This window comes from Dendrobates tinctorius, unplaced genomic scaffold (assembly GCF_039654945.1).
Source record: "Dendrobates tinctorius isolate UK_male_01 unplaced genomic scaffold, ASM3965494v1 ptg000081l, whole genome shotgun sequence".
Classification (NCBI taxonomy): domain Eukaryota; kingdom Metazoa; phylum Chordata; class Amphibia; order Anura; family Dendrobatidae; genus Dendrobates; species Dendrobates tinctorius.
Genome location: NW_027361749.1, coordinates 17,538,965 through 17,563,193, shown reverse-complemented (window position 1 = coordinate 17,563,193; position 24,229 = coordinate 17,538,965). Strand labels below are relative to the sequence as shown.

Below are 24,229 nucleotides of genomic sequence, written 5' to 3'. Positions count from 1 at the left end.
AGAAATCTTGGAGGCAGTTGTGTGAGGAACGAATAAGTGTGGAGGAGAGTAGGAGATCTTGGGAGGATTGAAGATTACGTGAGGGAATATATTGGGAGATTAGTTCAGAGATATAGGGAGGGGAAAGCTTGTGGATGGTTTTGTAGGTCAGTGTTAGTAGTTTGAACTGGATTCGTTGGGGAATTGGGAGCCAATGGAGGGATTTGCAGAGGGGAGAGACGGGAGTAGCGAGGAGAGAGGTGGATTAGTCGGGCAGCAGAATTGAGGACAGACTGAAGTGGTGCAAGAGAGTTAGCAGGGAGGCCACAGAGGAGAGTGTTGCAGTAGTCAAGGCGGAAGATGATGAGGGCATGTACAAGAGTTTTAGTAGATTGAGGGTTGAGGAAGGGATGGATTCTGGAAATATTTTTGAGTTGGAGGTGACAGGAGATGGCAAGAGTTTGGACGTGTGGTTTGAAGGACAGGGCAGAGTCGAGAGTTACTCAGAGGCAGCGGATTTCAGGTGTGGGAGAGAGCGTGATGACGTTTACCATAATAGATAGATTGGGTAGGGAAGATACATGAGATGGAGGAATACGTATACATATTAAATTATAAGCCCCACGCAGATCCAACCTAGTAAAGATCCTAGCACCCGTAGTCTATTGAAGAGCTCAGAAATGAGTGGTGAAGGGTATTTATTTTTGACAGTGATGGACAAAGAAGAACCGGCCCCAGCGGGAGACACTGAATTCCTAATAAAGCCAGATTCTCCTTGATGTACTCTGACATGGCCTCGGTATCTAGGAGAGACAAAAGGTAGACACGCCCACAAGGAGGCTCTGCCCCTGGGATGAGGTCTATAGGACAATCATAAGGGCGATGGGGAGGAAGAGTATCTGCGTCCTTCTTAGAGGACACGTCAGCATATTGCCAGTAGTGCTTAGGAAGAGAGGTTAGATCTGAAGTGACCTCAGATGACCCAACCAGAACTTGGGCCCTAAGACACTGTTCCTCACATGACCTATTCCATCCCAGTATGCCCCCAGTAGCCCAATCTATGTGAGGCAAATGGTGGGGCAACCAAGGTATGCCTAACAGTACCTCATCAATACCCTTAGGGATGACCAACAAGGAAATTATCTCCTGATGTTTTGGAGAGATTATGAGTGTAAGAGGAATGGTTTGAAGAGTGATTGGGGAAGATAGAGTGGACCCATTAACCACCCGGATGGTGACTGGCTTTGGGAGCATCAGTAGGGGTATTGCATGCTGTCTGTTAAAGGTGGAAGACAGAAAATTGCCCTCAGCCCTGGAATCCACACAAGCCTCAGTAATGTGAGTGGTCGACCCTTAAGACAGAGTCACCTTGAAGGTTAATTTGGAGGACACAGCTGCCGTGTCTAGTGAGCCTCCTCCGATAGCCACTGGACATGGTTGTTTCCCTGCTGCCTGGGACACTTGATAATGACCTGCCTGCCTGCAAAGCAGGTCGAGCATGGACGAACGGAACGGGACCTAGGTTCTGCTCTAGATACCTCCATGGCCTCCACTGGCTCGCTCGTCTGAGCCAGGGACTCCAAAGGATTGGTAAAACTTGGGACCAACCGAATCCCTTGTCTACACTGGGATTGCTCCAATCTTTGCTCAACGTGCTGAAGATCGATGCGAGTGGACACCGATATTAAGTCCTCCAGTGTAGTGGGAAACTACCCCATGCAGCCGGAGAATCCCGGCGCCTAACACACACATCTGTTAATTAGGCAAGCTCCCATCACTACAGAAATGTCAATCATGTGGGCGCTAAATATTGTTTAGGCACACTGAGGCTCAGAAGGGAGGGGGCATTTGGATTTGGGAGCGGAGAATTTGCTGAATTTCTTTTGGGGAGCGAGTAGCCATTTAGTTTTCCAGAGCCTTTGCACTATCAGTAACGTGGATGCCCCCTATACTTCTGATGACAGATCTGAGTGGGGACTTGCTTTTTTTTGTGGATTGAGTTGAAGCTTTTATTGGGCACATTTTACATAATGTTTGGGATCACATTTATCTGGCGCTATACGCTGAGCACTTACTTTGGAGTTTCCATCTAAATCTCTGAGTCACGTGACAGATGAAACCCCTGAGGGAACCATTCACTATAAAGAGGCAGCAGAATTATTCTGGACTCCATCTGTCCTTCTCTGAAGTGCAAAAAACTGTGCACCACTGATCAGAAGGGGTGTTTGCCACGCTATCATGCAAATGAATGGAGTCCGGGTTCAGGTCCGGGTACTGTTCTGGTACTCGAACGCAAACTTTTTGTAACTGTTCGGCCGAACCCGCCGGACCCAAACATCCAGGTGTCAGCCCCTCTCTATTGATAAGATACAGCTCTGGCAAAAATTAAGAAACCACCACATCAAAACCCTGTCATGAGCAGCCCAATCTCCAGACCTTAATCCCATTGAAAACCTCTGGAATATAATCAAGAGGAAGATGGTTAGTCACAAGCCATCAAACAAAGAAGAACTACTCAAATTTTTGCACGAGAAGCAGTGTGAAAGATTGATGGCAAGCATGTCAAGGCGCATGAAAGATATTTTTAAAAATCATCTTTATTCCACAAAATATTCATTTCTGAACTCTTCCTGAGTTAGAACATTTGTATTGTTGTTTCTAAATGATTATGAACTTGTTTTCTTTGCATTATTTGAGGTCTGAAAGCACTGTTTTTTTTTTAATTTTGATCATTCCTCCTTTTCAGAAAAAAAACCCCAAAATGTATTGCTTGGAAATTCAGAGACATGTTGTCAGACGTTTGTAGACTAAAAGAACAATTTACATTTTACTCAAAATTATACCTATAAAGAGAAAAGTCAGACAAACTGAACATTTGAAAGTGGTCTCTTAATTTTTGCCAGAGCTGTATATTACAAAGTTGCTTATTTTCATCAGTACTATTGTACCTATCGATGCTGGTCCCAGCAGTCAGACCCCCACCAACAATACATAAAGTAGTAACATAGTATTTAAGGTTGAAGGGAGACTTTAAGTCTATCTATTTCAACCCATAGCCTAACATGTTGATCCAGAGGAAGGCAAAAAAACCATACGGCAAACAATAAGCTCCACATTGGGGAAACAAATGCCTTCCCGACTCCACATACGGCAATCAGACTAGTTCCCTGGATCAAAGCCCTATCAAGGAATCTAGTGTATATACCCTGTAACATTATACTTTTCAAGAAAGGTATCAAGGCCCTTCTTAAATTTTAGTAGGGAGTCACTCATTACAACATCATACTGTAGAGAGTTCCACTGCTCTTACAGTAAAGAATCTGCATTTGTGATTATGATTAAACCTTCTTTCCTCCAGACGTAGAGGATGCCCCCTTGTCCCCGTCACAGGTCTAAGAGAAAAAGATCATTAGAAAGGTCTTTGTACTGTCCCCGCATATATTTATACATTGTAATAAGATCACCCCTTAGCTTTCGTTTTTCCAAACTAAATGACCACAAGTGTAATAACCTGTCTCGGTATTGTAGACCCCCAGATCCTTAATAACCTTGGTCGCTTTTCTCTGCACCCGCTCCAGTTCAGTTATGTCTTTCTTATACACCAGAGACCAGAACTGTACACAGTATTCTAAGTGTGGTTGCACTAGTGACTTATATAGAGGTAAAATTATGTTCTCCTCATGAGCATCTATGCCTCTTTTAATGCATCCCATTATTTTATTTGCCTTTGCAGCAGCTGCCTGACACTGGCCACTAAATGTGAGTTTGTCGTCCACCCATACACCCAGGTCTTTTTCAGTGACAGTTTTGCCCACTGTTTTACAATTAAGCACATAACTATACATCTTGTTTTTTCTACCCAAGTGCATGACCTTACATTTATCCCCATTAAAGCTCATTTGCCATTTATCAGCCCAAGCTTCTAGTTTACATAAATCCTCCTGTAATATAAAATTGTCCACCTCTGTATTGATTACCCTGCAGAGTTTAGTGTCATCAGCAAATATTGAAATTCTACTCTCTATGCCCCCTACAAGGTCATTAATAGATATATTAAAAAGAATACTTATGCCCATGTGATATTTCAGTTTTTCTTTCTTAATAAATTTGCAAAAATTTCTACATTTCTGTTTTTTTTAATCAAGATGGGGTGCAGAGTGTACATTATAATGAGAAAAAAATGAAATTTTTTGAATTTACCAAATGGCTGCAATGAAACAAAGAGTGAAAAATTTAAAGGGGTCTGAATACTTTCCGAACCACTGTATATACAAACAAGTGGAATACCCCTTCAATCTCGACTCGCCTTGTATCTAAACCCTACTACAGGTCTGACAGTTTTCTGCAGTAATGAAATCTAACTAGAAATACTTAGGTCATCAAACATAACTTGGCCATTTTGAAACTTCCTTTATCTCATTCGTTAACAGTTAGCTATAATTTTTGTGAATTTTTATTTTTTCCTCACCTTCTTAGAAGAGCCATAACTTTTTTATTTTTCCATCTAATTTAACCATATAAGGACTTGCTTTTTTATGACAAATTGTTGTCTTGAAAGACACCATTGTTTTAATATTCAATATACTGGAAAATGAGAAACAAAATTCCAAGTATGGTACAATTTGAATAAAAAAATAATAATTCTGCCATAGTTTTCTGGGTTTTATTTTTATGGTGTACATTCTATGGTAAAATTCCCTCTGAAAAATCATTCTTCAAGTTAGGCCGGAGTCACAATAGACGTATAAAAAAATCGGTCCATTTTTCACAGACGAGAATCACACAAATGTTTCATGAACAGTGATCCGTATGTCATCTGTGTCATCCGTGTGCAATGCGAGGATGCGATTTCCTCACATCAAAGTATCCGTGTGACATCCGTATGGCATCCATGTGGCACCTGTATAGTGAGATTTTCTCGCCGGCTCGCAAGATGGACATATAATGGGTCCATAGCCTCAAATATTTGTGAAAACATATATACAGTCTATATAATATATATATATATATATATATACTGTATGTCAGCGAGACAAATATATATATTTATATTTCATACAGAGGTAGATAGCAGAGTAGCTGATACAATAGCAAGGTGACATTTACCCCATATTACTCCATATGCCACCCGCTACAGGGTAATGGGAAGAGAGCAGTTAAGTGCCGGAATTGGCGCATCTTACAGATGCACCTTTTCTGGCGTGGCTGGGGGCAGATTTTTTTTAGCCAGCGACGGCCCAAAAACAATGGTCCCTCTCTAGGCTATTAATTTCTTCCCTCAGTCACTGGCTTGCCCTCTCTGGCAGATAAAATTGAGCGTGAGCCCATGCCAGTTTTTTCCGCGAATTAATCCTTTAATTTAACACTTACAGCTCCAAAATTTTACACACAGACACTACTAACATTATTAGCGAGGGACATATATAAATCTAGCAGATATGCAGTGGTTTACTGCATGTAAACCATGTCTCACATCCTGCCGGGTTCTGTAATGATTTTACAAATGCCGACAATTGATTTTTCATCTATTCTGTTATCTATATCTCAATGAAATATAAATATATATATATGTGTGTGTGTGTCAATGACATATATATGACATATATATATATATATACCTATACTATGTGTATACATGTAATCTAACTATCCTATTTTAACATGTCAGTGTGATTTTACACTATAGTGCACTGAATTGCCAGCTTTTCTAAAGGACACCGGTGTGTCACATGCATGGTCCGTGTGTAATCCGTATTTTTCTCGCAGCCATAGACTTGCATTGGCGAGTCTCGGCTGTAATAGGGTGAAAATCGCAGCATGCTGCGATTTCACCCTCACGTATAATACGGGCAAAAAAAACGGATGATGGGAGCTGCCCCATAGGTTAACATTGGTCCAAGTGCTATGTGATTTTTTCTCACATACCACTCGTCTGTATTTCTCTCTAGTGTGACTCCGGCCTTAGTACAATTACAGTGATACCAAAATTTTATAGATCTTTTCAGCTTGTGTCGCCATTTTCTGTGGCTGGTAGCATTTATAGTTTTCATCGATTGAGGCTTGTTTTTTTAATACAAGCTGATGATATTAGTGATATGAATTCGGGGTATACATAACATTTTGATCTGTTTGTATTGCATTTTGTAAGGAGATAAGGTGACCGAAAAAACCCTATACTAATGTTTTAACTTTTTTTACTTGCCACGACGTTTATCGATTTGGTTAATTAATTCTATATTTTGATAGATAAGGCCTCTTTCACACATCAGGTTTTCGCCTTCAGGCGCGATCCGGCGCTTTTGACAGAAACCGGATCCGGCGAAATGCAATGCCGGATCCGGTTTCCCCCCCATTGACTTGCATTTGCGCCGGATGGCCATGCGTTTCATCCGGTTTTCGCCAGATCCGGCAATGTGTCGCAATGTGTCGCGATCCGGCGTCTGGAAAAAACGTCTACTGTAACGTTTTTTGTCTCCGGCGAAAAAGCCGTACCCGCCGGATCCGGCGCGTCCGGCTTTTCCACACAATGAAAGCCTATGAGCGCCGCAATGCGCCGGATCCTGCGAAAGCCGGATCCGGTGGTCGGATCAGGTTTTTTTGGTCTGAGCATGCTCAGTAGCTCTGCCCACAAGACATATATAAAAGCAAGACAGTGGGACCCACAGCCACACCCAACATGCCACCCAAGACAGCAACCAGGCGCACGAGAAGGCAGCAGACATCTGCAGCAGCAGCACCATCAGCACCACCCCAAATGGAGCAGCATGCTGAACGGGAGGGGAGTCCAGAAGCAGATGAGAGACGGTAATTATCAAATCCCCCATTCCTCCAAACTAGGGCCATGGAATATCAAGATATTCATTGGCCCTTTGTTTCTCTTTATTCAACAGCCGCCAAACAGATGCAGCAGCAGCAGCAGCAGAAATGGCATCACTGGCAGCAGCAATACCCACAGCCATGGAGTCTGGCCATCAACAGGACAGCACATCTTCTTCTGGGAGCCCTCCCTCGCATCGTCAGCGTTTGACGGTAAGTTTTTATTTCCAAAATCCATCATCTCTGTAATATATGTCTATTCATTGCCTTTTATTTCAAAACAGGAATCACAAGATGAAGAGGAGCTCCCAGAAGAAGAAGGAAGGGGTGGACAGACACCTGGAGTGGGCTCACAATTGGTAAGTTTTTTGCATCAAACGCAGAAACACAACATCACACTACACACAACACATAGAAAACAATGTTCTGCAGACCACACACAGCAAACAAATGCCTACATCCAAAGACATAACATTTTTTGTTTTCTTCTCTAGTCTTCCCAATCTGGTGCTCGGCCAAGAGGTCCTCGCAGTGCCTCCCAGGGTCGTCGGCGACAGCAACGCGGCGGTCACCAGCGTGTAAGTATAAATATTTTTGCTTTGTTTTTTTGCACTTTTTATTTCATTTCTTTTGTGGAGGCTAATTATGTTATTTTTGTCTTTTTCTTTAACAGCCTTCACAGCGTGCTCCCGACTCTGACGGTGAGGATGGAGGGATTGATGTGGACCGCCTCATCGATCTCGTCAGAGAAAGGGAGCCGCTCTGGAATATGGCTGACCGCCGCCACGCTGACCTGATCATTACCCGACGACTCTGGGAGGAAATCTGTTCTCTCCTTGTGGGCCGCTGGGAGGACCTCGAAGTTCGGGCCCAGATTAAAGAGCGTAAGTATATACAGTAACGGTTGCTTGATGTAACCAGTGTTTCCCGAACTACAGTCCTCGTGGTCCCCACGGATCATGTGTTCAGGATTTCTATTTACTATGGAAATCCTGAAAACATGACCCCTGGGGACCATGAGGACTGGAGTTTGTGAAACACTGATGTTGTATACTAACCACTCCTTTCTCGTTTCAGGGAACAGAATTGTGAATCGGTGGTGGTCTGTGAGGGATCGTTTCAAGAAGGAGTTCAATAAAGAGATGCGGGCCCCGAGTGGATCTGGAGGACGCAGGAGCAAGTACAAGTACGCACAAGCCCTGTCGTTCCTCTGGGAAACAATGCTCACCAGAAGGTAAATATTACACACCACATGTGAAAAAACTGTTAGATGTAACTTTTTTTTTTCAGCCAGGGCCATACCATGTCAGTATTTTAATTGTTTTTTTTTCTCTTTATTACACAGCACGGTGAGCAGCACTCGGGAGCCTGCACGATTGGACCCTTCTGAGGCGATCCCTGAGGAGACCGGCACCGAGGGACACTTCGACCGCCCCGGTACATCTGCACCTTCCCAGCCTTCCCACACATTCGACCCATCTGTCCCATCCACCAGCACAGGAGCATCGTGGCCGTCTACATTACATGAAGCTGCTGGTGAGGAGATCGCTTTCCCTTTACCCCACCCTTCTGCCCCTGCCGCCTCTAGTACACCTGCGGGTACTGGGCGGCAGCGGGAGAGGGGTCAGGAAAAGAGTTATGCGCAAGAGTTATTGCATCTGAATGCATGTTTCCAGAACTGTCTCAAAGTCTTGTCAGAGCAAATCTCCGCAGGCTTTCAGCAGATCAACTCCAGCATTCTGGAGGTGAAGACACTTCTGCAAACCATGCATTCAGAAGCAAGATCTTCGCCAAACCACACCTTTTTCAGGTCTGTTGTGGAGCGCATGGCAACACTATCTCCTACCCAGCAGATGCATGTAATGCATTCGTGCCACGGTGCTCTACAGCAGGTTACCTCCCAACCTCCACCTCCCACCACTGTAGTTCCTCCACCTGCACCCCCTCCAGCCACTTTCCATCCTCCCCCTCCTATTACATCTGCACCCCCTCCAGCCACTTTCCATCCTCCCCCTCCTATTACATCTGCACCCCCTCCAGCCACTTTCCATCCTCCCCCTCCTATTACATACCAGCAACCTCACCAGTACCAGCAACCTCCCCAGTACCAGTCATCTCCCCTCTTCCAGCAACCTGCCCCGTATCAAACTCCTTCCCCGTACCAAACTCCTTCCCCGTACCAAACTCCTTCCCCACACAACTTTCCATCAACATCATCTGCTCCTACAGTCCCTGCCCAACCCTCCACTCCACCGCCCACCACCTCTTCTGCTTCCCACATGTCCACCCATTCTGTAGCTTTTTCCACACCTTCACCTCTAACTGTTCCTTACCCACCACGATCCCAGTCCTCTCTCCACACACCCAGTGTCGAAGTGTCCCGCAGCCCCTCCAGCAGTATTTCCACCCCACAGTACACAGATTTGTAATCTTTTTTTGTTGTTATAAAAATGCCCATTGGGTTTAAAACCTTTATTAAAAAAGTTTTTTGCACTTTAAAAACATAAAAAAAAAAAAATTTAAATAAAAGTTAAATTATCGTTTCACAATGGTTGTCTGTCATTTCTTTCTGCGGCGAACTATGTTTTAAAAAAAGGTTAAATACAGGGTATTTCAAAGGTAAAAAGGTATTCAAAACCAGGTATATAACTGTGGGTAAATTTTAGCTTTTTGCCACAGTTGTGTTCCTGGTTGTGTTTGAAGCAAAGTATTTCACCTAAAAAGTTGTGTTTATTGTTGGTGATTTCCTAACAATGTACACAACTTTTGTTAAAAGGTGAAATACTTTGCATAAAACACAACCAGGTACACACCTGTGGCCTAAAGCTAAAAATAGTAAGACCATGACAAGATAGCCAACTTTGGTTGGCAAAGGTATATACTGTTGGTCCAGAAGGTACACAAGTTTAGGGCACAAATCTTTCACACTCTGTCATCCCAGTGTACTCTGCCTTGAGGTGACATAAAGTATAGTGGAAAATTGTCCCTGAAACCGTCACAGAACTTCTAGTGGTAATATTTCCAATGACAACATCCATCTTCGCCAGTAACTTGCTCTTCTCTCCAACCTGCACTTTCTTCTCTACAACCTGTCAAAGAAGGGCTGTAGGAACATGCTATATCTAGTTTTCCAGTAGCCAATCCCGTTCGGAAGGCCACAAGGGTCAATTTTAAAAACCGGATCCGGCGTAATCCGTCAAAAAACGGATAGAAAAACGGATGAACCGGATGAGACGGATCCGGTTTTGTCTGTCAAGAACATGACGGATCCGGCAGAAAACCGGATCCGGCACTTCAGGTTTTACAAAACATTTGCCGGATCCGGCATTCCGGCACGACGCCGGATCGCGCCTGACGCCGAAAACCTGATGTGTGAAAGTAGCTTAAGGCTATTATGAATGTGGCAATACCAAATATTATTATTATATTTATTATTATTGATACTATTACCGGTATTTATATTTATTTTTAAGGGGGTGATTCAAACTTTTATAATTTTTTTTAATTTTTAAAAACTTTTTACATTTTTCTTTATATTTTTTATTCCTCACAAAGTACTTGATGCTTCAATTATTCAATTGCATATACTATATACTGCAATACCATAGCATTGTGGCACATAGTGAAAGTTGTGGTCTCCTTTGAAGTTCAGCACATAGCTGAGTTTCAGAGGAGTACCATGATGGTAGTGATGATTGACTGCAGCTGGTTCCTGGCTGTCACAGCAATCCATTTGTGCCAACGATCAAGTCATGGGGTGCGTGAGGGTGGCATTTAAATAGGTAGCAGCAGTGGCCAGAGCTTAGCTGTCAGAGACAGATGCTGGCAATTTAATAATGCCGGTACTTGCTCAGCTCCTGACTCCTTTCCACACACAATCACACATACAGTATGTATGTGCTGTTGCACTAAGGGGTTGTGCACATACATTTTTCATAGTTTTTGAAAGTTTGGTAATTACAGCATAATAAAAGATGGTCTTAATGCATGCGCAACAGTGAAAATAATATCTTGTGAACAGCCATATTATAATACTCATATCATGATTATATTTTGCACAGATGTCCGGTTGTAGGCTGTGATGGTCAAGGTCACATATCTGGAAAATACACATCTCATCGAAGTGCTTCTGGCTGTCCTTTGGCTGCTAAAAGACAAAAGGAGAGTTCATTAAATGGCTCAACGCTGTTATGGAAGCAAAATAAGCAGGAGCTGCCACACTGCCCACTTCCAGGCTGCAATGGTCTTGGCCATGTCAACAACGTATTTGTGACGCACAGAAGGTAATTTGCAAACTTTCTATGTTGTTTTTAATCTGATATCTCTGTTATTGTTATACATGAAAAACTAAGTACTACAAAACTTTAGTTTTGGGTCTTAAAGAGTTGAATTTAGTGAAAAGAAATTTGAACAATACATAATGGATATTTCTTACATGTGATACAATCATTTAGGTAATTTTTTCGTTGTTAGCACTTACTAGCCACAAGGTTCATGTAGGTCTTATAAAGGTTGTCTGGCAGCTAACAAAAAAAATCCCTAAAGTGATTAACAAAATGTGATCTTATGACTTTTAGTCATTAAAATATATTTTTACTTATGTTTCTCACCAAAACCCCAATATAACAGCAACCACTGCCCTTGCCTTCCGCTTCTTACATGATACTTTATTTTTCAGCAGTTACAAGTCTTAGGGACCCCCTTTCTCCCTCTGTCCCCCTGATTTTCCACCAGTTCCTTACTTCTAACAATCAATTTCCCAGTGTCAGCACATGAGGTGTTAAGGCCCCGTCACACATGACGATTTACCAGCGATCCCGACAACGATATCAACGTGTCAGGATCGCTGGTAAGTCGCTATGTGATCGCTGGTGAGCTGTCAAACAGACAGCTTCACCAGCGATTAACACAGCGACGCCGCGTGCGCGGCATCGCTGTGTTCTGTTAGTTACCAGCGCACTGATGCAGGCAGCTGGTAACTAACGTACACATCGGGTATCTAAGGGACGCCCGTCCCTTGGATACCCGATGTGTACATTAGTTACCAGCTGATCGCTGGTCTCCCGTCTGTCACACACAGCGATGCGTGGCAGCCAGCGGGAGCCCAGCGACCAAAGAAATGTCCTGGGCTTTCCCGCAGCGATCAGCGATACCGGCAGGGGGGCCGGTCGTTGTCACACACAGCGATCTCGCTGGTGAGAACGCTGTTGTGTCACAAAACTTGCTAGCGAGATCGCTATGTGTGACTGGGCCTTAAGGTTTCATTCAGACGTCTGTGAATACTATATGTGTTCAGTCTGTGATTTTGATGTATGCAACTCGTACCCATTATAGTCTATGGTGCTATTTACATGTCTATGGTTTTTTTGAGGACTGAGTATTTTCAAAATAATCACAGAGACATGTCTGTTTTAGATCGGAGTTATAGTGTATCAAAATTACCCTTACAGTCAATGGGTCAGTGAATATCACAGACAGGGCATGGATTGCATCAGTGTGCAGTTTGTGTGCTGTCCTTGATTACCATTATAATGGATAGGAGAAGCTTTGTTATTCACTGTACTCATTTTTCATAAAAACAAAAAAAAAATCACTGATGAAACTAATGATAAAAACTACACTGATGAAACACTGATGAATACTGGATCCAAAACACTGATGAAACTCGGATCGTTTGTGACGTACAAGAAAAATGAGAGATGCCTGAATAAAACATAAAGCTTTTTTTGCTAATAGAGCAGTGAGCAATAGAAGAGGTTGACTTAGGAAAGGCACAATCACACTGTGGTTATTTCTATCATGATGTACAGACCCAATAGGGAAAGACAGTCTATGTTAGTGTGTCATTAACCACAAGAAAAGTACACTGATATATACATTTAAATATATTAGTGCCTTGTTTTCTTATGATGAGATGAATGAAAAAAAGTCTCTAGATAACCACTTTAACCCCTTTCTGACCTCAGACGGTATACTGTGGTAAATCCGAGGTCAGATACTCCGCTTTGATGAGGGCTTCGGCGGTGAGCCCGCATCAAAGCAAGGCCCGCAATAGGCACAGGTAGAATTGCGAACCACCCGTGCCTATTAACTAGTTAAGCGCCGCTGTCAAACGTTGACAGCGGCATTTAACCAGCACTTCCGGCCGCCTGGCCTGAAATATGCGTATCGCCGAACCCCATCACGTGATCGGAGGTCAGTGATGCATTGCCATCACAACCAGAGGTCTCCTCGAGACCTCTATGGTTGTTGATGAGGCATTGCTATGAGCGCCACCCGGTGGTCAGCACTCACAGCAATGTTATAATTCTGCTACATATAGGCGAGCTATTCATCGCCTATATGTACTGTAGCAGAGCTGATCTAGTTGTGGATGCTTCTAGCCTCCCATGGAGGCTATTGAAGCATGCCAGAATTAAAAAAAATGTTTTAAAAAATATGAAAAAAATAAAAAAATTTAAATCACCCCCCTTTCACCCAATCCAAAATAAAACAATTAAAAAAAATCACACATACACATATTAGGTATCGCTGCATTCAGAATTGCCAAATGTATCAATAAAAAAAGGACTAACCTAATCGCTAAACGGCGTAGCGAGAAAAAAAATCAAAATGCCAGAATTACGTTTTTTTGGTTGCCGCGACATTGCAATAAAATTCAATAACGGGCAATCAAAATATCGTTCTGCACATAAATGGTATCATTAAAAATGTCTGCTCGGCACACACAAAATGATCCCTCACCCAACCCCAGATCACGAAAAATGGAGACGCTACAGGTATCGGAAAGTGGCACAATTTTTTTTTTTTTAGCAAACTTTGGAATTTTTTTTCACCACTTAGATAAAAAAGAACCTAGACATGTTTGGTGTTGATGAACTCGTAATGACCTGGAGAATCATAATGGCAGGTCAGTTTTAGCATTTAGTGAACCTAGCAAAAAAGCCAAACAAAAAAAAGTGTGGAATTGCCCTTTTTTTGCAATTTCACCAAACTTGGAATTTGTTTCCCTTTTCTGAGTACAAGACATGCTAAAACCAATGATTTTGTTCAAAAGTACAACTCATCCCGCAAAAAATAAGCTCTCACATGTCCATATTGACAGAAAAATAAAGTAATGGCTCTGGGAAGAAGGGGAGCGAAAAACGAAAATGCAAAACCTGAAAAAAGATGGGGTCATTAAGGGGTTAAAGTCACCACAAAATTATTTGCTGTTTCAAAACAAGAGAGTATCATTCAACCTTCCAAAATGAGGGATAAAAACATATAAAAGGATTGATCAGAAATTATCATAATGAAAACAATTGAATATATTTTGCCTGAGCACAAAGATGTTTTTGTTAAATTCCTGTTATATTAAGGTACTTATCTAGAGGTGTGGTGAGAAACTTGGACCACATGTGCTTCATAGAACCTTAGAACCTTGAGCTGTGAAAATAGAAAATCTAATTTTTTTACACAAAAATGTTGCTTTAGCCAATAATTTTTCATTTTCATGAGGGTAACAGGAAAAAATGGACGCCATACTTACTAACACCTGGTCAAAATATTTATGCATTATAGAATGCTGTGGGCCCCAATGATAAAAGGCAGAGACAGTATAGGTGGAAAAATACTGACAAAACAACCACTCACACACCTACCAATCATGGAGGGGGTGGTTGTCTAGAATTCTAAATGCAGACAAATAAGGCTTGTATAGGACCCTAGTCACACAGGCAGCCTCAAATGTGATCACAAGGACTAAGGCATAAATCTAGTAACAGATATCTAATAAAACATAAAACATATCAAAAAGCGATTTTATAAAAACAATGGACATAGCTCTCCAGATTCGTCCAACTTTTGGTAACACTGGTCAGCAGGTCCAACCTAGGGTTTTGCCTACAATTTTGGCTTCTACTGTTACAAATCCATTTAAAATACGTTCATATGGCTGAAATTCCAGGATCTATAGCTTAATGTACATTACCTATTTCTTTGAACAAACTCTAACACTTCCGCATATCTGCCTCTTACAAAGTATTTAGTGTACATAGGCCTCACCTCAAAAACTAGTTTTTTAGAGAGAGGATGCTCATCTGTACTCAAGGTAAAGCAGATCTGTCACCAGATTTCACAATACAAACTTGACACATTATTATATAGATCTCTTAGACTTAATGTATCTGCTGTATATTTTACAGTTTATCTGGATGCCCTTTAAATGCACAAGCCATAAAGAAAGCGAAACCATCGGAGGAATTAATGAGTGTAAAAATAAAGACAAGTGGCGGTAAGGACATGCTGTGCTCCCGTCGTTACAAAATCTATTTCACTCATCTAAATACTACTCATTGATTCATGAAAAGGTTTCACTAAGCTGAAGAAATCAAAAACACGTAAATATATTTTTTAGGCTATGTGCACACGTATTTTTTGGAGCTGCAGATTTTCCCCCTGCGGATTTGTAGAAATCCGCAGGTAAATTTCAGGTCAAAAGACCTGCGGTTTACCTGCGGTTTTGCCCTGCAGTTTATCACCTATACAATGGAGGAGATGGTAAACCGCAGCAGAATCCGCAGAAAAGAAGTGACATGTCATTTCTTTCTGCGGATTTGAAACCGCAGCAAAACCGCACCGAAAATTCCGCTGCGTGTGCACAGCGGTTTCCATTTTACATAGGGTAAAATAGTACTGTACAACGCAGCAGATTCTGCTGCGGACTCGCAGGGCCAGAAGCGCTGCGGATCCGCAGCAAAATCCGCAACGTGTGCACAGAGCCTTACTGCCTTTCTTCAATAAAGTTTCTGACATTCTGACATATACGTATCTAGCTCTTCATCAGGATGCTTGAAAGCGTTGCCTAAGGCTTTACACAGAATGAAACAAAATGATGCTAAGATGTAAATTAGAAGAAACCTTTCCATATTCTTTTAAGCTTTGCGCTATGCTTCATGAGTTCTTTTAATATTTACCAATTTTGTGTTCATAAGTATTTATAAGTGTTTATAGTATATAGACTATCAAAATCTAAATATCTACTCTGGTTGGTTGCAAGTTAATCATCTATTCTAAGACTGGGGACTTATTAAGATAGTAGTAACAGAGTGATGTTAGAAAAGTATTAAAATACATGCAAGTCGATTGGGGGTTACTTAGTGACTTGTTTGAACAGGCCCATCGCACTTTTATGTATACAGAACAATCGTTGGTATGATCGTTCTGTACGGAAAGTAAATGGTGTTATTGGCACACATTCTGTTAACACAGGACGATGTCTTACCAAGAACAATGATTTTTTAAGCTTGCATAAAAATCAACTAATTCAACAAAGGATTATTTTGCTCATTCCACATTCGTCTGCAGATTGACAGCATTTTTAGACTGGCAACAATCTGGAAAATGCATTTCTAGAAACGGTCATTCCTGAGTACTGGCCTCTCTAATTGGTCCTTAAGGTGCCTTACTGCAAATCCTGAAACTTTGTAATGACCAGTAACCCATTAACGTTATTCTGTACTCATAACTCAAGTTATAGTGCCCATCACTGCCTTAGTAAAATTCTAGCCACAATGATCCATGCATAGCATAAACAGTTAATCAAGGGCACCAAGTCATTTGTCCTTGGATTGGTGTAGAAAATACACTGAATACTTCTTGCCCTGCTACATTGCAAACTATTGCCTTCACCAGTACCATCCACAGAACTCAGACTATCTGCCATAGCACTTGTTCTCTTTGCAAGACACAGAGTCTCCATAAAATGACAATCACAGAGTAGCAAGTATAGCACAATAGCACACAATACTTTGTTCTTGGGTGTCGAGAGAAGGACCTGTCAGTCAAACAGAGCTGAGTGGGAGAGAATCTGCAGAGAACCTGACCCCTAAGACTAGTCCATTTAGTCACTTTGTTCCTTTCTCCCTGTTCATAGTATGATTAAAAATACATAGACTGTTCCTTTAGCAGCAGACATTTTCTAACTTATAGTCAGATTATTTCTATCAGATAATATCACCTCGAAAACAACATGACGAGCATGCCCATAATGCCTTGCAGACCACATAGCAAAGTTAATTATGAGGGATTATTGTCAGAGGTCACAATAGTTCATAGCCACTATAAAAGTCCAAGCAGGAGAGGCTGCTGCAATTTTATGGTAAAACATGGATAGAAGAGTTCTGTCATAGACATAGTACCTATTGTGAGGATTAAGCTATGTTCACACATTCAGTATTGGGTCAGTATTTTACATCAGTATTTGTAAGCCAAAACCAGGAGTGGAACAATCAGAGGAGAAATATAATAGAAGCACGTCACCACTTCTGTATTTCTCACCCACTCCTGGTTTTGGCTTACAAGCACTGAGGCAAAAGACTTACCAAATACTGAACTTGTGAACATGGCCTAAGTGTGTGAAGAAAACAACATATTTAATTACAAGAAATTGATAGTGAAACAGGGATAGAGGTGGAGACACTGACACTTTCTAAGGTCACATTCACAAAAACAGTATTTGGTCAATATTTTTACCTCACTATTTGTAAGCCAAAATTAGATGTGGAACAATCAGAGGTAAAGTATAAGGCTACGGCCACACTACCAGTATTTAGTCAGTATTTCACGTCAGTATTTGTAAGCCAAAACCACGAGTGGGTCAAACATGCAGAATTGGTGCACTTGTTTCTATTCCACCTTGTCCTCTGATTGTTCCTCACCTGGTTTTGGTTTACAAATGCTGAGAAAAAATACTGAACAAATACTGATAGTGTGGTCGTAGCCTAATAGAGACACGTCACCACTTCTGTATTTTTCACCCACTCCTGGTTTTAACTTCCAAATACTGATGATATAAAATACTGACAAAATACTAAACGTGTGGCCTTTGAAGAATGACATTGGACAGGGTAATATAAAAGGAAACTCCTATGTCACATCATCTGCAACTAAGGCCTCATTCAGATGCCCATTTTTTTATGTGATTGGAAAAATTGAACATTTTTTCAGTGTTTTGGATCAGATTGTCATCATTGATAGGTCATTGTGACAGTTTTTACCATCAGTTTTTCACATATGCAAAAAAAATGGATATCCTCTCCTATATATTTCAATGTCAAAAACATATAGCACATGGATTGCACAGGCTATCTCATAGTCTACGTGTCGAGATAGGTAATTTAATCCACGACTCAAATAAAAATGGCCATGTCTCAGTGATTTTTTTTTTTACAACATACTGTCAACAAAAAAAAAACAGACATGTAAACAGCATTATATATTATATCTATAGGGTGGGCCATTTATATGGATACACCTGGGTGTGCAATGTATATGGATACACCTAAATAAAATGGGAATGGATGGGCCCCCCATGATCACCACCCATCTTGAAAAGTTTATTTCCTCCCATATACTAATCTGCCACAAACAGGAAGTTGATATCACCAACCATTCCCATTTTATTTAGGTGTATCCATATAAATGGCCCACCCTGTAGTACATGTCCTGTCCATGAAAAACATTTATAAAACTTGTACAGGAAAATTGGACATCTGAATGAGGCCTAAGAATGTGGGTTAGGATGTAGAGCAAGTAACAGCATCAGAATTGCCGGTACAAGTCTTCTGGCCAATAGTACCAGATGCAGGCTACAGTTGTACGTTGCATTTGGTAGGCATATTATTTAAATTAAAAAATATAAGACTTAAAAATTGTCTTGTTGGAATGTCATTCCCAGTCTCAAATCATTGATAAACTTACCTAGAGCATTAAAAGAGGTCTGGAGACACATGATGAGAGTATTATACTGCCTCTGTACAAATTCCTGGTTAGACCACACATGGAGTACTGTGTACAGTTTTGGGCACCAGTGCTCAGGAAGGATATAATGCAACTAGAGCGAGTACAAAGGAGGGTGACAAAATTAATAAAGGGGATGGGGAACTACAATACCCAGAAAGATTAGCAAAATTAGGATTATTTAGTCTAGAAAAAAGATGACTGAGGGACGATCTAATAACCATGTATAAGTATATAAGGGGACAATACAAATATCTCTCCGAGGATCTGTTTACACCAAGGAATGTGAAATTCACAAGTGGGCATTCTCTGCATCTATAGGAGAGAAGGTTTTTCCACCAACATAGAAGAGGATTCTTTTAAGTTAGGGCAGTGAGAATCTGGAATTCCTTGCCTGAGGAAGTGGTGATGGTGAGCTCAGTGGAGGGATTCAAGAGAGGCCTGGATGTCTTCCTGGGTCGTAACAATATTGTATCTTACAGTTATTAGGTTCTTTAGAAAGACGTAGATCTAGGGATATATTCTGATTAAATATATGCTGAACTGGATGGACAAATGTCTTTTTTTGGCCTTGCTATGTTACTATGTTACTATGACAGACTAAAACAGGTTTTGCTCAAGAATATCCCTGTATTTCAAATCATCCATTTTCCCCTTGACTCAGACTATTTTTGTTGTCTCTGCTGCCATAAAATATCCCAACAGCAAGATGCTGCCACCACCATGTTTCACTGTGGGGAAGGTGTTCTCATTGTGATAAGCTGTGTTGGTTTGGCTCCATACAGCATTTAGCTTGGTGGCCAAAAAGTTCAATTTTGGTCTCATCTGATGACAGCACCTTCCTTCATACATTTGGGGAGTCTGATACATGTATATTGGCAAACTCAAAGTGAGCCCTGAAATTTAGTGGATAAGTAAAGGCTTTTTTGTTCCTACTCTTCCATAAAGGCCACCTCTATGACGTGTATTTCTTTTTGTGGTCGTATGGACAGATACTCAAGTGTCTGGTTGGGTACTCTACAACTCCTTCATGGTTACATTCGGTCTCTGTGCTGCCTCTCTGATTAATGTCCTCCTTGTGTGGGCTTAGAGTGTTGGTGAGCAGTCTTCTCTAGGCAGGTTTGTTGTGGTACCATTTTATTTTTTTAAGGACTTTATTCTTGCTGTGTATGCTTTACAATCTAACTATGGGGCTATTAAAGGGGGTGTCTTATAGACTCCGCTCCATTACTAACCTGCTGGCTTGATGTCAGCGGCCATAAAACAGCTGCCGTTAACCCCAAACCTTGTCATATGTGCCCAACTCAGGAAGCAGAAGCACTCTGCTTGAGCATGTGCACACAGTGGTGTATGGGCTCCTAGGAAACCTACGTATGAACCTGTGTGGTCTTATAAAACACCCTTTATGAATACAAACAGAATGGTAATACTTCTATGAGCCTGTAGACCGCTCTATGTATGGAGTGTGCTGCTAGTTCCTGACCAGTGCACATGTGACAGTTGTTTAGAGTGATCATCGGGTAGTATCAGGACCCTGCCTCTGAACTGATCTACAGGCCTGTCACATGTTAGAACACAAAGTGTAGGTGTTCTTTAATAGTGTAGACAGTTTGTATTATGAAATATGATGACAGACTGACAATGTCAGCAAAATGTCACAAATCAAAACACAGTACATTGTATGTACAAGTAGTTTAACCCTTTTGCGCCAGAGCCGGTTTTCACCTTCTTGACCAGGCCAATATTTTCAATTATGACTAGTGTCACTTTAAGATAATAACCCTGGGCACTTCAATGTGTCCCAGTGTTTTTTCATGAACATATTGCAGTTCATGATAGTGGTAAATTTAGGTCAATATTTTTTGCATTTATTTGTGAAAACAATCCAAATTTTGGTAAAACTTTCGCAATTTTCACATTTTTTATTTTTACGCCCTTAAAACAGATCATTATACCACACAAAATAGTAAATAAATAACACTTACCACATGTCTACTTTACATCAGCATCATTTTTGAAACATAATTTAGAAGGGTTAAACATTTATCAGGTCCTGATGAGGTCGCTGGTCAAAGCCATCACTCTGTACCGGAGACTCGGTACTTGCAGGACTCTGGGGGTCCTGAGAGCTGCAGATCAGTGACCATAGAAAAACATCAGTGCTGCACAAAGCCCAGCAAGGGCCTTCCTTTTCTTTACATCTGGCTGTCATTAAGGGTTTAAGAAAGGGCTGTAATTCTTCATGACGGGAGGAGGAAATATTTTCCTTCCAGAAGTCAGATCTAATATTTCTCAGTTTTAATGTGTCAGTAAGATGCTAACAAGTTTATTAAAACTTCATCCTGAGGCAGAACAGAAGCAACAATTTTTGGCTGATCATGTCACTTTCCGTGCCTTTAATTCTAAGCAGCCAGGGGAAGATTTCACCATTTATGCAATATTAATAATATTATTATTATTTTTTTTTTTATATACTATTAGTATTAATAAACATCAGACAACTAACTGCGTAAAAAATTTAAATTAGCCATCACAGACATCAGGTATAGCATATTTGAGTAAATATCAAGGCAAATATAAATTATAATTTTTATTCTTAATGTTAAAAGGCTACATAAAGTGCACGTGCAAAAGACAAACAGACAGAACACACACAAAGAAAAATACTGTACAGTAGCCAATGAATAAGATTCAAGGCCTCACAGACCATATACGACTTAGATGGGCCTATATATCATCAATGCCCATTTCTCAATCTACTAATCTACTATTATTGGATTACCATCTGCTATCTCTATCACAGACATCAAGTGCTGAATGGGATCACTGTATGAACTATATGTGTCTTGGCCACACAGAAGGGATTATGTCACAATCAGAAAACAGCTTTATTTTAAATGACACCCTGAACGGCACCCACTCAGTCACCCAAGTATATTAAGGCTGTGTGCAAGAGCAAATGAACATCCTGACTATTACTTACACCTCATGTCTCATTCACGTCATGTTCCGTAATAGCAGATAATCCATTTGCACCTCACACACATCACCTCTCATAATATTAAGAATAAAGGATTTGAAAATAACTGTTCATAAAATATAAATATTTTAATGTACCAGCAGGCATAGAGAATGGGGATGATATCAGGAATTTAGATGAAGAGATCAAAGAATTGAATGAATCAAATTTGAAGATAGAAGCTGACATGATGAAACTTCAAACCCAGGTTAGAACACACTTTTAGTAATTCTGTCTGCATAAACTTGGAAACCTGCGGTTTAACTAAAAAATAAAAAAAAAAAAAAAAAAAAGATATGCTAAAAATATACACTTTACAATTGTGTACCCATGATACACTAAGTATTCTATATCATTACATATGCAGTCAAGTAATTGCAGCTTTAGGTCTCCTGATGATGCTTAAAGACAAATGTAAAAGATAAGCTTAATAATAAAAAATAATTCATACTAAAAAATAGAAAACATTTTGAAAAGTAAAAGTAGTAAACCATAAAATATACACATATGTTATTACTGTGACTATAACAATCTGATCTGTCTATAAATTATTCTGCACCATAATAACAAAGTTTCATGTCAAAGAATGATCAGTTTTTTTGGAAAAAGGAAAAAAATTTAAGTCACCCAAAAAGTGTTATCCACCCTAAAATGGAGACAATAAAAGCTAAACACAATTGTAAAAATGAACAGGTCCAAATACAGGCAATAAGTAAATTACATGTAACTCAAAATAGTGCCACTGAGAAATACAAATCTGTTGGTAAAAGTCAAGTCCTTACAAGGCTCTGTGGATAGGAAAACAAAAATATGATGGCTACTGAAATGCAGCAGGGAAAAGAGACAAAAGAAATAAAATATATAAGTGAATGTGAAGGCGTAAAATAGGACCTTTCCTTAAAGAGGATCTGTGCCCAAATTTCAGAAAACAAACGTCATACTTTAGAAAATACACCTATTAGTTCATCTATTGGATCCAAATGCAATGTTAAAGGGATTGTCCACTACAAAGTCCCACATGTAAAATAAAAAACTTATATTCTCCTCCCACACCAGTGCCAAACCAGTGATGTCAGTGCCAAGTCTCTCAGTGCTATGACACGAGCACTGCAGCCAATCAGCTGCCGCTGATCGGCTACTTTGCTCACACTTCTCTCAGATGAAACTCAGATGTAACTCAGATGTCTAATGAAAATGTGATCAAAGGTGTTTGGCTGCAGTGTTCACATGGCATAACAATGTCATTTCCGCCATTTTTTGTGCAAAAGCGCGCATTTTTCATGCGTTTTTTTCCGCGCGTCCCCAGACACATAGAAAATAGCTAAAAACGTAGACTTTTCCGCAGAATTAATCAGCATGCTGCGTTTTTTACTGCCAAGTGTTTTTTTGGCGGAAAATAACATATCAATATGCACAAAAAGTGCAAAATGCATTAAAATGAATGGGATGCTTCTTTTGAGTGATTTTTAAGCGTTTTTGCCTGTAAAAACGCTTAAAAAAATGCAAAAAAAACGCTTACGTGGGCACACAGCCTAATAGAAACCCCAATAGAGAAAAATGATGGGCTAAACAATGGTAGAACACTATCAGGAAAGTTATGTTTATTCTTATACAGCTCTGGCAAAAATTAAGAGACCACTTTCAAACGTTCAGTTTGTCTGATTTTTCTCTTTATAGGTATATTTTTGAGTAAAATGTAAATTATTCTTTTAGTCTATAAACTTCTGACAACTTGTCTCCGAATTTCCAAGCAATAAATTTTGTATTTTTTACTTGACAAAGAAAAAAGGTCAAAATAAAAAAACGCAGTGCTTTCAGACCTCAAACAATGCTAAGAAAACAAGTTCATAATCATTTAGAAACAACACTACTAGTGTTTAACTCAGGAAGAGTTCAGAAATCAATATTTTGTGGAATAACCATGATTTATAAAAACAGCCACCAGCCTTTCACACTGCTTCTGGCGCAAAAATGTAAGCAGTTCTTCTTTGTTTGATGGCTTGTGACTATCCATCATCCTCTTGATTACATTCCAGAGGTTTTCAATGAGTTTCAGGTCAGGAGAACGGGCTGCCCATGACAGGGATTTGATGTGGCAGTTTCTTAATTTTTGCCAGAGCTGTATATGTCAAACATGCCCACAGACTTACATAGGACAGTCTGTCTCAATAAAAGTAGATAAAAAATATACATACAATGGGAGTCACTTGCAGACACATATAACTGTAATAACTTATAGCTTTATATGCCTTTCATCACTTTTCATACTTGTACCGCTCAAGCATAATTAACCAGAGCCTTATCCCATTATCAGTTGTGTTGGGCAATATTTTGTAAAAATAACATATAATACAGACTCACCTACTGATCCCCAGTCACTCTTCCAGTACTGCAGCCAGTGTCCTGGGCCAGCCTCCTTTCTTCATGGTTTCATCTGTCATATAACTTTTTGACAGTTAGAGTGATCAATGAGTGGAACAGGCTGCCATGAGAAGTGGTGAGTTCTCCTTCAATGGAAGTCTTCAAACAGAGGCTGGACAGACATCTGACTGGGATGATTTAGCGAATCCTGCTTTGAGCAGGGGGTTGGACCAGATGGCCCAGGAGGTCCCTTCCAACTCTACGATTCTATGA

At 40.5% G+C, this 24,229-nt stretch overlaps 1 protein-coding gene across 8 annotated transcripts in view; it reads left to right on the top strand.

Annotated features, from left to right (window-relative positions):
- The window catches only part of ST18 (ST18 C2H2C-type zinc finger transcription factor), a 438,484-nt gene that overhangs the window by 395,225 nt on the left and 19,030 nt on the right, over positions 1-24,229 (top strand). For 5 of the 8 annotated variants that reach the window (XM_073583795.1, XM_073583796.1, XM_073583794.1 and 2 more), the window contains 3 exons: positions 10,857-11,078; positions 14,982-15,070; positions 21,697-21,803. In XM_073583795.1, the coding sequence (XP_073439896.1) occupies positions 10,857-11,078; positions 14,982-15,070; positions 21,697-21,803 (418 nt within the window). The remainder of the gene's footprint in view (positions 1-10,856; positions 11,079-14,981; positions 15,071-21,696; positions 21,804-24,229) is intronic. The other 3 variants (XR_012233808.1, XM_073583797.1, XM_073583793.1) reach the window with 2 other exon arrangements.